Source organism: Bos indicus, chromosome 12 (assembly GCF_029378745.1).
Source record: "Bos indicus isolate NIAB-ARS_2022 breed Sahiwal x Tharparkar chromosome 12, NIAB-ARS_B.indTharparkar_mat_pri_1.0, whole genome shotgun sequence".
In the NCBI taxonomy this organism is placed as follows: domain Eukaryota; kingdom Metazoa; phylum Chordata; class Mammalia; order Artiodactyla; family Bovidae; genus Bos; species Bos indicus.
The window spans coordinates 32,241,197-32,257,001 of NC_091771.1; the positions used below are offsets into that span (position 1 = coordinate 32,241,197).

Sequence of the window (15,805 nt, forward strand, 5' to 3'; positions counted from 1 at the left end):
GCCGATTGCGAATGCTGTGATGGCTTCAGGTGCACAGCAAAGTTACTCAGCCATATATATGCATGTATATGTTCTCCCTCAACTCTCCTCCCATCTACTCCCTACAAACAAAAGTCCAGGACCAGATGGCTTCACACCAAGTATACAAAGAAGAAATTAAACCATACCTTCTCAAACTCTTCCAAAACCCTGAAGAGGAAGGAACACTCCCAAAGACGTTCTGTGAGGTCACCATCACTCTGATACCAAAACCAAACAAATTGCCAAATTCTCTGGATCATAGAGAAAGCAAGGTAATTCCAGGGAAAGCCCTTGATGCTGGTAAAGACTGAGGGCAGAAGGAAAAGAGGGCCTCAGAGGATGAGATGGTTGCATGGCATCACCAATGCAACAGACATGAACTTGGGCAAACTTCAGAAGATGGTGAGGGTCAGGGAGGCCTGGCGTGCTGCGGTCCATGGGTCTCAAAAGTCGGACACAGCTGGGCAGCTGAACACCACCACCACCTGTGGCTGGCAATTTGTTATGTAAGTGAATATTGAAATGTCTCTGGTCAAATATACTTTTGCGTGACAAAAGACATATTAATACGTCTCTGGATTTTTTTTGGCTGTGTGGCACGTGTATTCCTATCCCCGGGTTCCAGCCTAGGTGGTCCAGGCTCTGTTCTAACAGGGCAAAAAAAAAAATACGTCTCTGGTCAATAATGTGTTTAAGTGGCCATACTACCCAAAGCAATCTACAGATTTAATGCTATCCCTATCAAATTACCCATGACATTTTTCATAGGATTAGAACAAATAATCCTAAAATTCATATAGAACCATAAAATACCAGAATTGCTAAAGCAATACTGAAGAAAAATAACAAGGCAGGAGGCATAGTCCTTCAGACATCAGACAATACTACAAAGCTGCAGTGCTCGAAACAGCATGGTAGTGGTACGAAAACAGACATGGGTCATGGAGCAGAACAGAGCCCAGAAATAAACCTGCACACCTACAACCAGGTAACCTCCGACCAAGGGGGTGAGAGTGTACAATGAGGAAGAGTCTCTTCAGCAAGTACTGTTGGGAAGGCTGGACAGCTGCATACAGATCAGTGAAGTTAGAACACATCCACTCACCAGACATAAAACAAACTCAAAATGGCTTGAAGACTTAAAACCGGACACCATAAAACTCAGAAGAGAACATAAGCAAAACACACTTTGACATAATCATACCAATGTTTTCTTAGGTCAGTCTCCCAAGGCAATAGGAATAAAAACAAAAATAAGTGGGGCCTAATCAAATTTACAAGCTTTTGGATAGCAAAGGAAGCCATAAACAAGACAACCTACAGAATGGGAGAAAATATTTGCAAACATGTGACCAACAAAGGTTTAATTTCTAAAATGTATTGATATAAGCAGCTTAAACACTGAAACAGCAGCAACAAAGAACAACCCAATCAAAAAATGGGCAGAAGATCTAAATAGACATTTCTCCAAAGAAGAAATACAGGTGGCCAATAGGTACATGAAAAGGTGTTCAACATTACTAATTATTAGAGAAATGCAAATAAAGATACAGTGAGGTACCACCTCACAGAATGACCAGCATCAAACAGTCTACTAATAAATGCTGGAGAGTGTGTGGAGAGAAGGAAAGTTCCTACACTGTGGGGGGGGAATATAAACTGCTACAACCCCTATGGAGAACAGTATGGAGGTTCCTCAAGAAATTAAAAACAGCTACCATGTGATCCAGCAATCCCACTAGGGGGATATATCCAAACAAAGCTATAATACAGAAAGATACACGCACTCCTGTGTTGACAACAGCACTTCTCACGATAGCCAAGACATGGAAGCAACTTAAATGTCCACTTACAGAGGAACGGATAATGAAATGTGGTACACAGTACAGTGGAATATTACTCACCATACAAAAAGAACAGAATGCCACTTGCTGAAACATGGACGGACCTAGAGATTATCATGAGTGAAGTCAGACTACGAGAAATATCACATAATGTCACTTACATGTGGAATCTAAAAAGAAAATGATACAGATGAGCTTATTTACAAGACAGACCCACAGACATTCAAAAATAAACTTACAGTTACCAAAGGGGAAACATAGCAACAAGGGATATTTAGCTGTATACCTAAAGCAACATTATAAATCAACTGTGGTGGTGTTTGGTCACTAAGTTGTGTCTGTCTCTTTGCGATCCCACCACGCTTGTGGTGTTACTACATCTTTGGTCGTTAATGTGTAAAAAGGCTTCCAGTAGAGAGGAGTCCCATGTGTTGGCCTGATGTTTTAGGACAGTACAGGTTGTTTTTGTTATTCTGAATCTTCTGCAGAAGATCAAACAATGCAAATAAGCAGGTGTGTGTACATGCCAGCACACACAGTGGAAGGGCCCCCACCCCCACCCACCAGGGACAGCAGAGCTGTTGCCCCAGATGACAGCCCACTGGTGTCCGTGTTCTGTTAAATGCTGCTCATTGAGCTAAGAAACCAGAGCACATGTTCTAGCATGTTGTATGTTGCTCCCCATCCGTAATAGATGCACGGACCATGGTGTGGAGTTACAACAAAGATGAACAGGCTATAAAAAGCCCTCACACTAATTTTTCTTGGTCTCTTGTTGACAGTGCCCTTCATAGCTGCCATGACATAGTCTTACGAAGAAGCTACTTGGGAAGCTGGGGCTTTAGTATCGTCGGCGGATACGAAGAGAACCACACCAATCAGCCTTTTTTCATCAAAACCATTGTCCTGGGGACCCCTGCTTATTACGACGGAAGATTAAAGTGAGTCTTATTGTGCTTAATGATGTGGTTTGCATTTACTGTGATGGACACGGTCTAGACCAAGGTCAGCTCCCAAGTCCAGCCTGTTGTCCATCCTTGTACATAAAGTTTTATTGGAACATACCCACGTTCCCTCGTTTACCTATCTCCCCGGGCTGCTTCTGAGATGTGATGGCAGAGCCAAGTGGCCAGTCCCGAGACCAGTGACTCACAGAGCCCAGGATGGTAACCTACCATCTGGGCCTTTACAGAGACAGATCTGCCAGGCCTGATCTAGACTGAAGCATCTTGGTACCACAGGTCAGTGCCTGTTGTGAGATTAATAGTAACGCAGAGTCACGCGGACACATTGTGACCTGAAGCTTGCCCTGAGCACCTGAGTCCAGTCCTGTCATTAGGTGACTTTCTCTACAGCACTTATGTCAACATAACGCTCAATTCATGCAAGTCCACGTGGGAGGGATTTTGTTGCATTTTGTGTTAGATTCCTGGCAGCCAGCGTGGGGCCTTGCATTCGTAGTAGAGGTTTCATCAGTATTGATGGATGATGTGCGTGCCAGGCGCGGTGCTAGGTGCTGGCTATGGGCCCGCGAGGTAGGTGCTGCTGGTGTTACTATTTTATAAGCAAGACACTGAGGATTCGGGTTAAAAAAGCTGCACATAGTCAAATAGCTGGAAGTCGTTGACAGCAATTAATCTAGGAGTCTAGGCCATTCAGCCCCTGCCATTGTCACCACTGGGCAAAAAGTACCCTCTCAGCCTCCGTGCCGCCTTTCTCAGAGCTCAGGCACCATGAGAAGAAAGAGGCATTCCATCAGGAGATTATACAGACAGAGGAGACAGGTGACTGTAAGTTCTTGGGACCTAATTTTGGATGCAAGAAACAGTTCTTAAAAAGTGGATGCTGACATCCTAGTCAGAGTGCTGCACAAATCGGGGAGTTTACATTTTGCAAACAGAACAACAGCTCGAGAATATCGAGGAAAATGCATCAGGGTCAGTGTGCTCCAGACCCCACTATCACCTGGTAGAGATGGAAAAATCACTTCAGAGAAAAGAGTGGGAGGCGGGGATGAAATAACCGTTCTCTCAGCCAAGGGTTCAACCAGTCTGGGTCTCATGTGAATTTTAGACTAATTAACTTCCACTTCCTAAAAGAAGTTGAACTAGATCACAAGAAAGTAACATATTCATATTCAAAATAAAGACTAAAAATTATAAAAGATAGAAAGGCCTTCAGATTCACCATCCATTTGTGATAATTCAGCCGAAGGACAGTAAGCATCCTTGGCTGAAAGAGGTGTGGGTCTCATTTAATTGAAGCCTCGAATGAATGGGCTGTAAAAAATCAATGAAAATAGCAGCCCCCTCCAAATGTATCATGTGATATTTTTAAAGGAGGCAGCAGATGTATTCTCTTAACTATACATTGCTTAAGCTTCTGTGAAAATTACTCTGCTTTCCTTTGAAATCATCCACCAGTTACAGGAGAGGCTGGCATGGGGGTGTTGACAAGGGAAAGCCAACATAGGCTTAAAAATCACCCAGATATTTCTCAAAGAAAGTCATATAGCCTGATCATCGACAGTTAATGGGTAAGTGTGCCAAACAAATCTCAGGACAACATTTCTGATACCGTGAAAACACTGACTCTTTCTGTCTGTTGTTGTCCAGATGTGGAGACATGATCGTGGCTGTGAACGGCCTGTCAACCGTGGGCATGAGCCACTCGGCACTGGTCCCCATGCTGAAGGAGCAGAGAAACAAAGTCACACTGACCGTCATCTGTTGGCCTGGCAGCCTGGTGTAGATTTTGAATTTGGTGTTAAGTCGAACAGCTTCCTTTTTTTTAGGTCTTGGAAAGAAACCCCTTTGGTTTTGTCAAGTTTCTGTTAGGGCCTGCTGACGCAGCTGGGACACACAGGGCCAAACCCACTAGGCTTGTCCTTTTGTTATTAATATTTAAATGCCTCCTCCCCTGAGTTTGTCACATTTCTCTCAGCTCAGAACCCGTCTTCCCCTAACCCTCGTGGGGTCACATTTTCAGAATCCAGGTTCTCAGTTGTCAGAATGTGAGCTGTAATAAAGAATGAAGTCTGCCCAAACTGTGAGCCAGCCGGCTGCCTCAGGTGGCTTCCAGTAGCTCTGTTTTCAGTCACTGAGTCATAAAATGAGTTTCATGTGCCCGAGACAGGCCAAGTGGGCTGTCACTTGGGTGGCCAGTGCCGTGAGTGGCCGCCTGCTCAGTGTGGAAAAGCCGCTCCCCATTTTCATCTGTGCCAACATTTCAAACGATACTGTTTAAAAGGTCATTTTTCTGGCTTATTTTGTATCTACTTTCATCTCAGTACTCATAGATGAAGACATAAGTCTGAGACTACTAAAGGCATTTTTTTAAAATAATGTACCATTATTAGAATACTGCAGAATAAAAGATATTATCCAATGAAAAAAGAATTTGGGAGGTAATTATAGTTTAGTGCTAGAGATGGTAAAAGCTGCATTTACTTGACAGTCTAAAAGATTTCATTTCCAAAGGAATGTTTTGTTATGTAGGAAAATTTTGAAGCAGTTTTTGCTAAAAATCATTTTCTAGAGTTTGTATTATACTTCTATCAGCAAACTTGGCTGGGAATGTTTTTGTGATTTATGCAATTAGATGATAAAAATAAAGGCATATTGCTATTAAATGCACACTCATATATCACAGCTAAGTAGAAGATAGGCCTTTTAAATTTTATTCTCTTGAGTGTTTTAGAAGCCCTTAATTTCCCCCATTATTGCTTTACTTATGTTATACACTTACTTGTTTCAGGAAAAAGTCTGAAAGATATTAATGTCTGAAACCACCTACTCCAGATTTTAAAAAAAACTTTTCAATCAGTCCTTGATCACTAGACTGTCTCATGTTTTCTGACATGTTTTTGAAAACTGACCAGCCCATTTTGTTTATCCTTTAATCATCACAGTTGTCCCCTGGAAGAACACATGGAGTGAATAAGAGGAAAGTCTCTACCTTATGGATATTATGCATACTTGAAAAGTTTCATTTATAAACCTAGTTCAGAATCTGAGCTAATTTACAAGTGCCCTCTGTAATAAACGGTGTTAATGATCAGAGAATGTATTTTAGAACACTACAGTATATTGTGAAGCATGACCATGTTACTTTAAAACCTAGCCATTGCATCATTTCTGTAGCGTGTCACAGATTATTCCAGTTAGTTTTTAAATTGTTTTTTTAAACATATCTCTTTACTAAATAAGAAATGGCAACAATGACTGTTATGACACTCTAAGGTCAATAGTTAACCAAGATAGAGTGGAATGCCCCTTGCAGTGTGTTACTATTCTATGGTGACTGGCTTCTGAAGCAGTCTGGTATTGTTACTTGTTACTCTAATTGACATGGAACAAGTTTTTTGTTTTTTTTTTCCCCTGTTCCCCAAACAGAATTTTGTAGCCCATTTTGCGATTTTTTAAAACATTTTAAAAGAATGTGTCATCCTTGGCGAGTGGCAGTCCATCAGCAAACATCCTGACCACCACTTTGTTATAAATAAAAGGCTTACAGCGGACCCAGGGGCGACTTTTTTCCAATATTATTTTACTGTGGAAATCTTGAAGTCAACTTAAGCTAATTTGGTTTTACTATGAAAGACCAGAGCTTTCGGTCAGAATGATGTTTGGTGATGGAAACTTGTTCATAATTTATTGTTACTGAAAAAAAATACTCAAATCCCCTCATCTCAAGTTAAATGTGTTGATTTGTTCTGTGCCTTCAGTTTACATTACTTCAGGATTTTTCAAATGTGTTTAAATAATAATGTGATAATCATTTAGGATGGAAATAAAAATCATCCTTTCCACAAGAGCAGCACTGTCTTTTCTTGCACCACAGGTGCAGACTCGTGTGGTCCTTACTTTTGTTTGTGGCATTGTGTCACACTACAGCATCCCAAGCTCGATGCCTCGGGACCACACATCCGTCTTCTGATTGTCACTGCTGAAGGTGGAGCCCACTCGCTCCCTTCTGACTGTCGGGCTGTCAGCCTGTGCCAGACCTCTGGATGGCGGCCACTGAGCACCAGAAACGTGGCAGGTGCCACGTGCGGAAGTGCTAATACCCTGGATGTATTGTGTAATATAAAGTTATTAACCTCACCAACTTGTTATTTTTTGAATGTGGTTACTAGGAAAGTAAATCTCCAGGGTGGCTAACCTTGCATTTCTGTTGGATGCGATGCTGGTCTCCTCACCCCTTCCTCTCACAGCACCTCTCAGGCGGTCCTCACTGGGGTTTCCATCCTTGTAGAACTTTGGGTACTGCCTGCATTAAAAAAAAAAAAAAGGTTATTTTTAGTTGCAAGTTGGTTCCCAGTTTCCTAGTAAGCTCAAACCGAGGCCTCTGGTCCAACCTCAGTCAGGATTTCTACGGCTCTGCAGCCACACTTACTCCCATCACTCCAGTAGGTGCCCCAGGTCCCACCCTCACGCACGCTGGTCATCTTCCCTCCTGTGTCCCTGTAATGCTGTCCCTTCTCTGCCTGCTCACATGGTCCCATATTTGGAGGCATAGCTTGAATGCTGCCCACTTTCATCTCCACTCCCCACTTTCGAGAGAATGAACCTCCATGTGATGACTCTCAGCAGGCCTTTGTGTTGGTATTTATTATGGCTCCGATCACCTACTTCTAGGCATAGTTCTAAGCACCATCTTTGATCACCACCTTGGCATTCTGAACACGCTGATGCCCTGTAATCCTATAGTCTGTAGACCAAGCATCCTACTGCTATGTGAAGTGAAGTCGCTCAGTCGTGTCTGACTCTTTGCCAACCCCCATGGACTGTAGCCCACCAGGCTCCTCTGCCCATGGAATTTTCCAGGCAAGAATACTGGAGTGGGTTGCCATTTCCTTCTCCAGGGGATCTTCCCGACCCAGGGATCGAACCCAGGTCTCCTGCATTGCAGGCAGATGCTTTAACCTCTGAGCCACCAGGGAAGCCCTACTGCTATAGGGCCCCTGAATTCCAAACCTGAAACATGTTTTCCCAAGCACTTGCCTGCTCCCACTCTTTCAATCCAGACTCCCCTCCATCAGCGTAACTTTAAACCCCAACCCCAGTCATCACCGACCACGTCCTCACCCTGTTCACAAGACCAGTGGTTCTGTGTTCTCAGAATGACAGCCCCACGTGACAGGCTCCCCAACACCTGGCCCTGGCCTTCTCTGCCTCTCTGCTAACCCACCACCCACACCCACCCCCTACCTTCCTGTGTCACTGTGGCTGGCCTGGCTCAAGTGACATCAACTTGAGAAATCATTATCAATCTCTCAGGGTGAGCTCCTCTCTTCTAAAAGATTTTACTAGCCGACTCACTGGAAAAGACCCTGATGCTGGGACAGATTGAGGGCAGGAGGAGAAAGGGTTGACCAAGGGTGAGATGGTTGCATGGCCTCACTGACTCAATGGACGTGAGTTTGAGCAAACTCCTGGAGATGGTGAAGGACAGGGAGGCCTGGTGTGCTGCAGTCCATGGCGTCGCAAAGAGTCGGACACAACTGAGCGACAACAAAACTTTTAACAGACATGGATGTGCACTGGAAAACTTGTCAGGCAGATCAAGCAATTTTTAAAACTAGACATTAAATACCAGATTCTGTACCTTCTGAAGAACCCAAGTTATCCCAGAGGGAAAATGTGGGCCTCCTGGGCTTTTCTGCTTCAGGGTCCCATGAACCACCAGTTGTCAAGTGAGGCTCCTCTCGACTTCCCTTGTTGAGGAGGATCTTGAAAGTGTTGAAGAGGATGGTCAGGGACATTGTAGAACATGCTCCATCAGCACTGTCTGCTGTTCCTCGTGATTAGGTGGGTTGTGGTTTGGGGTAGTAAGAACACCATGTCCCCATGCCCCGTCGAAGGTACCTGCTGTCAACAGGGTTTATGACCCCCGCTGCTGCCCTTGACCTCCTGGCCCAAGTGTGTCCGGCTTCTCCCAGTGAAGTGCTCTTCCTCCAAGCCTCCCTCTCCACCCCCAAGCTCTGTCCCTCCTGTACTGTCGACTCCAGTCACCCCTGCAGTCTAATGTGGGGACCACTGTTGTGGTCCCTCCTTGTCTTCTCCAATTCATCGTTATGATTGTTCTGAACAGACAAGATTTGTTTAGATTTAGTTTATAACTACGTGAAATACAGAAAGGCTGACACCAGCACCGTTAGTAGTGCTACCGTTAGTAGTGGTTCTTATCACCATCATGTCCCACAAGGAACACGAGGAGAAAAGTTACTGACACCCCCATCTTCACCACCACACTATTCACAATAGCCAAGACCTGTAAACCACCTACCTGTCCATCAGTGGCTGAAGACAGTGTATGTAAACAGTGAAATACGGTTCAGCCATAATAAATAGATCTTCCCATATGGGGCAGCATGGATGGACCCCCAAGGGCATCTCGCTAAGTGAAATAAGTCAGAAAACAAATACCAAACCATCTCATATGTGGAATGTTAAAACAGACTGCCCGAGTTGGGTGCAGGTGTGGGAGAAACGGGTGAAAGGGATCAAACGGTGTAAACTTGGAGCTGTAAAATAAGTCAGTGGGGGGAGGGGGGAGGCTTCAGAGGGAGGGGATATTTGTATACATATAGCTTATTCACTGTGTTGATACAGCAGAAACGACACTGTAAAGCAACCTATGTGTGCTAAGTCGTTTCAGTCATGTCCAACTCTCTGTGACCCCATGGACTGTAGCCCACCAGGCTCCTCTGTCCATGGGATTCTCTAGGCAAGAATACTGGAGTGGGTTGCCATGCTTTCCTTCAAGGGATCTTCCTCACCCAGGGATCAAACCCACATCTCTTATGTCTCCTGCATTGGCAGGTGGGTTCTTTACCACTAGCACCACCTGGGAAGCCCCACTATATTCCAAAATAAAAAATTTTTAAATATTTAAAAATAAGTCATGAGGATGGAAAGTGCAGCATGGCGACTATAGTTAATACTGTTTCTCTATTTGAGAGTTGCTGAGCAAGTAGATCTTAAAGGTTCTCATCACAGGGAAAAATGTTCTAACTATGCACAGTGATGACATTAACAAGACTTACTGTGGTCATTCTGCAATGTATACAAATGTCAAATCTTGTACACCTGAAGCTAAAGTTGCAGGACAATTATACCTTAAAAAAAAAAAAAAAAAAGAACACCACATGTAGGAAATAGGCCAGAAGGGGAATAAAGGCAACATATTGACCTAGCCCAGAGGTCCCCAACATCCAGCATCTAATGCCTGATGATCTGAATGGAGCCAATGTAATAAGAATAGAAATAAATTGCACAATAAGTGTTTAAATCATCCCGAAACCACCTCCCTACCCCAGTCCGTGGAAAGATTGTCCTCCACGGGACTTCCCTGGTGGCATAGTGGAAAGAAATCTGCCTGCCAATGCAGGGGACACGGGTTTCATCCCTGGTCCGGGAAGATTCCACACGCCCCAGAGAAACAAAGCCCATGGGCCTAGAGCCCATGCTCTACAAGAGAAGCCTCCGAGGTGAGAAAAGTAGCCCCCTCTTGTGGCAACTAGGGAAAACCCACCCACAGCATGAAGACTCAGGACAGCCAAAAGAAAATAAATTGAAAAAAAAAAAAAAATTGTCCTCTACAAAATCGGTCCTTGATGCCAAAAAGGTTGGGGACTGCTGACCTAGACGATCTGGCAGCTGGTGCTACAGCCCAGATGTCAGGAGAGGTTTCAGAGAAGTGTGAGTGCAGTGCCGTGGTCACTTGGTTGCCAGCTTCCAAGCTGTCTGAAGTCACTAAAGCAGTTTTTCATTTGCAGGGGATGCAGGGGAGGGGGCAGTTGCAGAGATCATTGTCAGCAGCTTGTCCAGAGCAAGGACAGCTTGTGTTAAGCCCAGAGACAGGTCCCATAGGAAGAGTCGGGAGGCAGGTCTGGGGGATTGGTTTTCAGGCCACGGAGCCCTACAAGACCACGGCGCCTCCAAATTTTATTGCTGCACCTTCCCGATTTCCATTCTCCTGTGTGTTAAAGTGGACTGCTGCTTTACGATTTCTCAAATGGATGTGTACATGCGTGCTCAGTTGCGTCTGGCTCTTTGCGACCCCATTGACTGTAGCCCTCCCAGTCTCCTCTGTCCATGGGGTTCTCCAGGCAAAAGTACTACAGTGGATTACCATTCCTTTCTCCAGGGGATCGTCCCAACCCAGGGGTTGAACCTGCATCTCCTGCACTGGCAGGTGTATTCTTTACCACTGAACCACCAGGGAAGCCCTCTCAAATGGATAGTTAAAATGAAATCTGAAGTTAACCACCCTGGATAGCTTCTAAGGCCGCATCATCCCATTTATCCTGCCTGAAACTCTAGTGGTGCAGTAAACTCTACCATGTAGAGTGAAACTCCATTCACTCAGATTTAACCAGTTTGCAGTATTAAAGCTTAGAGCTTAAGTAAGATAACTATTCTTAAAGTGCCAAGTGAAGTCAAGGTGTCAGATAAGTGGAGGGCGGGGTGTTGAAGCTGCATGCAGACATACACTGGTTAAATTGCCTTAAATACCCAAGCACCTTCAAGCGATTGAAGGGTTTCTTTTCCACGTGGTTTTTTTAAACAAGAATTTATTTAGCACCTATGTGTGCATGAGACACAGACGGGTCTGGATCACTGCTTTAGAACACCTGACTTCCTCTTTCATAACCCAGACTCTCCTCTGTTTGTCTGCACTTGGTGATACGTGAAGCCCTAGAGACTCCACCGGCTTGGTGGAGTCAAGTCACTAGACTGCCGCCTAGTCACAGGCTAGGAATTCAGAAAGGGAGCTTTTCCTGTCAGTCTCTTTGCCTGAAGGGAAGGTTTCAGCTCCTCAGAGTCCTTATTAGAAAGCTCTTTGCTATTTTGTAGTGTAAATCTGTGCCATTTAACTAAGCCACCAATTAGTTTCTATGGCAACACAGAACCTCTCTGGAAGTAAGGTACAGACGCTCAGGGCCCAGGATCTGTCCGTACAGAGCTAAGTAAGAGATGGAGAAACTTCTTCAGTGCAGGAGTAGACCAGCAGCCCATGGGGGCCCTGCCACCCCTGCCCGTGGGCCGGGGCACACTTCCCACCCTGAGGGCACTGCACACACACACCCCCACCCCGCAGTGAGCACAGAAACTCCCCCAGCTCTGTTCCCTCTCACCTGCGAGTCATGAAGCTGGCCTATTTACCAACTTCGATCAGTTCTCACCTGCTTCCCCAAGAGCTTCGGGTTTAGGGGTGAACCAACAACCACACCTCCTGGCACAGCCCACAGACTGGTCACCAGTCCTAGAAAGGCCGGGCAAGTGCTACTGCTTAGACTCTGATGGAAGAGAAGCAACGACTACCCAACGGGAGGCTCCAAGGGTGGAGGCAGCTGTTAAAAAGCAAAGTTTTTCTCCACTTTGCTTAGATTCTATGAAACAGTACTCTGTCGCCCAGGACTCAGAACCAACCTGAGAGTGTCCGAGGTCACGGGAGGTGTGGACTGGCCCCTGCCTCTCCCCAGGCCGTTTGTGCAGATCCACACCCTCCCCAGCCTCCTGCTCCCGGGACCCAGCCTGTGGACCCAGCCAACAGCAGAGTTGGCCTGCGCATAATTTATAAATGTTCTCAGGGAAAAAGAGTTCCTGTCTCACCTTGTTACAGAAATGAACCAGGTCTGGGTGCCTGCCACATGGGGAGCCACAACACAGGGACGCCGGGGTGTGCAGCAAAGTAGGGGTTATCCACAAGGTATCAAAGCAAGAAGACTGTAGACTAAGCCTCAGACCTGCTCCACCAAAGGCGAGGGGCGAGGTATTCACACGAAGAGGGATGGAAAGGCAGGCGCTGGGGCATGGGGGCTGTGGGCAAGGGGAGAGGTGATTGGAAGGTGAGGTTTACAGTTCTGCACAGGCCTAGAGAGTCCGAAATGCAATCTTCCATGCAATCTCAAAAACAACAGAATGATCTCTGTTCGTTTCCAAGGCAAACCATTCAATATCACAGTAATCCAAGTCTATGCCCCGACCAGTAATGCTGAAGAAGCTAAAGTTGAATGGTTCTATGATGACCTACAAAACCTTCTAGAATTAACACCCAAAAAAGATGTCCTTTTCATTAAGGGACTGGAATGCAAAAGTAGGGAGTTAAGAAACACCTGGAGTAAGAGGCAAATTTGGCCTTGGTGTACAGAATGAAGCAGGGCAAAGACTAATAGAGTTTTGCCAAGAAAACCCTCTTCCGACAACACAAGAGAAGACTCTACATGTGGACATCACCAGATGGTCAATACAGAAATCAGATTAATTATATTCTTTGCAGCCAAAGATGGAGAAGCTCTATACAGTCAGCAAAAACAAGACTGGGAGCTGACTATGGCTCAGATCATGAACCCTGGATCATGATCTTGGAATTATTGCCAAATTCAGACTTAAATGAAAGAAAGTAGGGAAAACCACTAGACCATTCAGGTAGGACCTAAATCAATCCCTTACAATTATACAGTAGATGTGAGAAATAGATTCAAGGGATTAGATCTTATACAGTGCCTGAAGAACTATGGAGGGAGGTTTGTGACATTGTACAGGAGACAGGGATCACGACCATCCCCAAGAAAAAGAAATGCAAAAAAGCAAGATGGTTGTCTGAGGAGGCCTTACAAATAGCTGTGAAAAGAAGAGAAGTGAAAAGCAAAGGAGAAAAGGAAAGATACACCCATTTGAATGCAGAGTTCCAAAGAATAGCAAGGAGAGATAAGAAAGCCTTCCTCAGTGATCAGTGCAAAGCAATAAAGGACAACAACAGAATGAGAAAGACTAGAGATCTCTTCAATAAAATTAGGGATACCAAGGGAACATTTGATGCAAAGATGGGCACAATAAAAGACAGAAATGGTATGGACCTAACAGAAGCAGAAGATACTAAGAAGATGTGGCAAGAATACACAGAACTATACAAAAAAGATCTTCATGACCCAGATAATCCCGATGGTGTGATCACTCACCTAGAGCCAGACATCCTAGAATGCAAAGTCAAGTGGGCCTTAGGAATCATCACTATGAACAAAGCTAGTGGAGGTGATGGAATTCCAGTTGAGCTATTTCAAATCCTAAAAGATGATGCTGCACTCATTATGCCAGCAAATTTGGAAAACTCAGCAGGGGCCACAGGACTGGAAAGGGTCAGTTTTCATTCCAATCCCAAAGAAAGGCAATGCCAAAGAATGTTCAAACTACCACACAATTGCAATCATCTCACACACTAGCAACGTAATGCTCACAATTCTCCAGGCCAGGCTTCAACAGTACATGAACCATGAATTTCCAGATGTTCAAGCTGGTTTTAGAAAAGGCAGAGGAACCAGAGGTCAAATTGCCAACATCTGTTGGCTCATTGAAAAAGCTAGAGAATTTCAGAAAAACATCTATTTCTGCTTTACTGACTATGCCAAAGCCTTTGACTGTGTGGATCACAACAAACTACGGAAAATTCTGAAAGAGATGGTAATACCAGACCACCTGACCTGCCTCTTGAGAAATCTGTATGCAGGTCAGGTAGCAACAATTAGAACTGGACATGGAACAACAGACTGGTTCTAAATTGGGAAAGGAGTACGTCAAGGCTGTATATTGTCACCCTGCTTATTTAACTTATATACAGAGTACATCATGAGAAACGCTGGGCTGGATGAAGCACAAGCTGGAATCAAGATTGCCAGAAGAAATATCAGTAACCTCAGATATGCAGATGATACCATCCTTATGACAGAAAGTGAAGAAGAGCTAGAGCCTCTTGATGAAAGTCAAAGAGGAGAGTGAAAAAGTTGGCTTAAAGCTCAACATTCAGAAAACTAAGATCATGGCATCTGGTCCCATCACTTCATGGCAAATAGATGGCGAAACAGTGGAAACAGTGACAGACTTTATTTTGGGGGGCTCCAAAATCACTGCAGATGGTGACTGCATGAAATTAAAAGACGCTTGCTCCTTTGAAGAGCAATCTAGACAGCATATTAAACAGCAGAGACATTCCTTTGCCAACAAATGTCTGTCTTCAAAGCTATGGTTTTTCCAGTAGTCATGTGTGGATGTGAGAGTTGGACTATAAAGAAAGCTGAGTGCCGAAGAATCGATGCTTTTGAACTGTGGTGTTGGATAAGACTCTTGAGAGTCCCTTGGACAGCAAGGAGATCCAACCAGTCCATCCTAAAGGAGATAAGTCCTGAATGTTCATGGGAAGGACTGATGCTGAAGCTGAAACTCCAATATTTTGGCCACCTGATGCGAAGAGCCGACTCATTAGAAAAGACCCTGATGCTGGGAAAGCTTGAAGGCAGGAGGAGAAGGGGACGACAGAAGATGAGATGGTTGAATGGCATCACTGACTCAATGGAGATGAGTTTGAACAAGCTCTGGGAGTTGGTGATGGACAGAGAGACCTGGCGAGCTTAGTCCATGGGGTTGCAAAGAGTTGGACATGACTGAGCGACTGAACTGAACTGACCCATGGTTCACTCTCATCCATAAAGTCATTTCAAAGAATATTACGTCCTTGTGTCTATCAAGTCCCCACACCCCATATACTAAAGTCTGTCCCTGCTGCTGCTGCTGCTGCTAAGTCGCTTCAGTCGTGTCCCACTCTGTGCGACCCCAGAGACGGCAGCCCACCAGGCTCCCCCGTCCCTGGGATTCTCCCCACTATTGACCCCCAAATCACAGAACCTTAAAATTGTTTCTGGTATGGGAATCACGTCTATAAAATGGTTATCTAACACCTGCTTGAATGTTCCCATGATAGGGACCTCACTACTTCATTTCTAAGTGTAAGTGGCTTTTTTATTAGAGTTTATTACAGTTTGTCCCTGTCCCTCTTCCCAGCTAAAGTGTGGAAATTTGGGTGTATTTGGGAAATTTGGGGTGTGAGTCTCTCCATTTAATATCTAAATGAATATCTACTTTTAATATCTAAATGAA

At 44.7% G+C, this 15,805-nt stretch overlaps 1 protein-coding gene across 1 annotated transcript in view; it reads left to right on the forward strand.

The window, feature by feature from the left end:
* The window catches only part of LNX2 (ligand of numb-protein X 2), an 89,705-nt gene extending 83,027 nt beyond the window's left edge, over nt 1-6,678 (forward strand). Inside the window, exons 9-10 of the mRNA XM_070800249.1 lie at nt 2,648-2,806; nt 4,481-6,678. Of these exons, the coding sequence (XP_070656350.1) occupies nt 2,648-2,806; nt 4,481-4,616 (295 nt within the window). The 3' untranslated portion in view covers nt 4,617-6,678. The remainder of the gene's footprint in view (nt 1-2,647; nt 2,807-4,480) is intronic.
* Nucleotides 6,679-15,805: the final 9,127 nt, after the last annotated feature.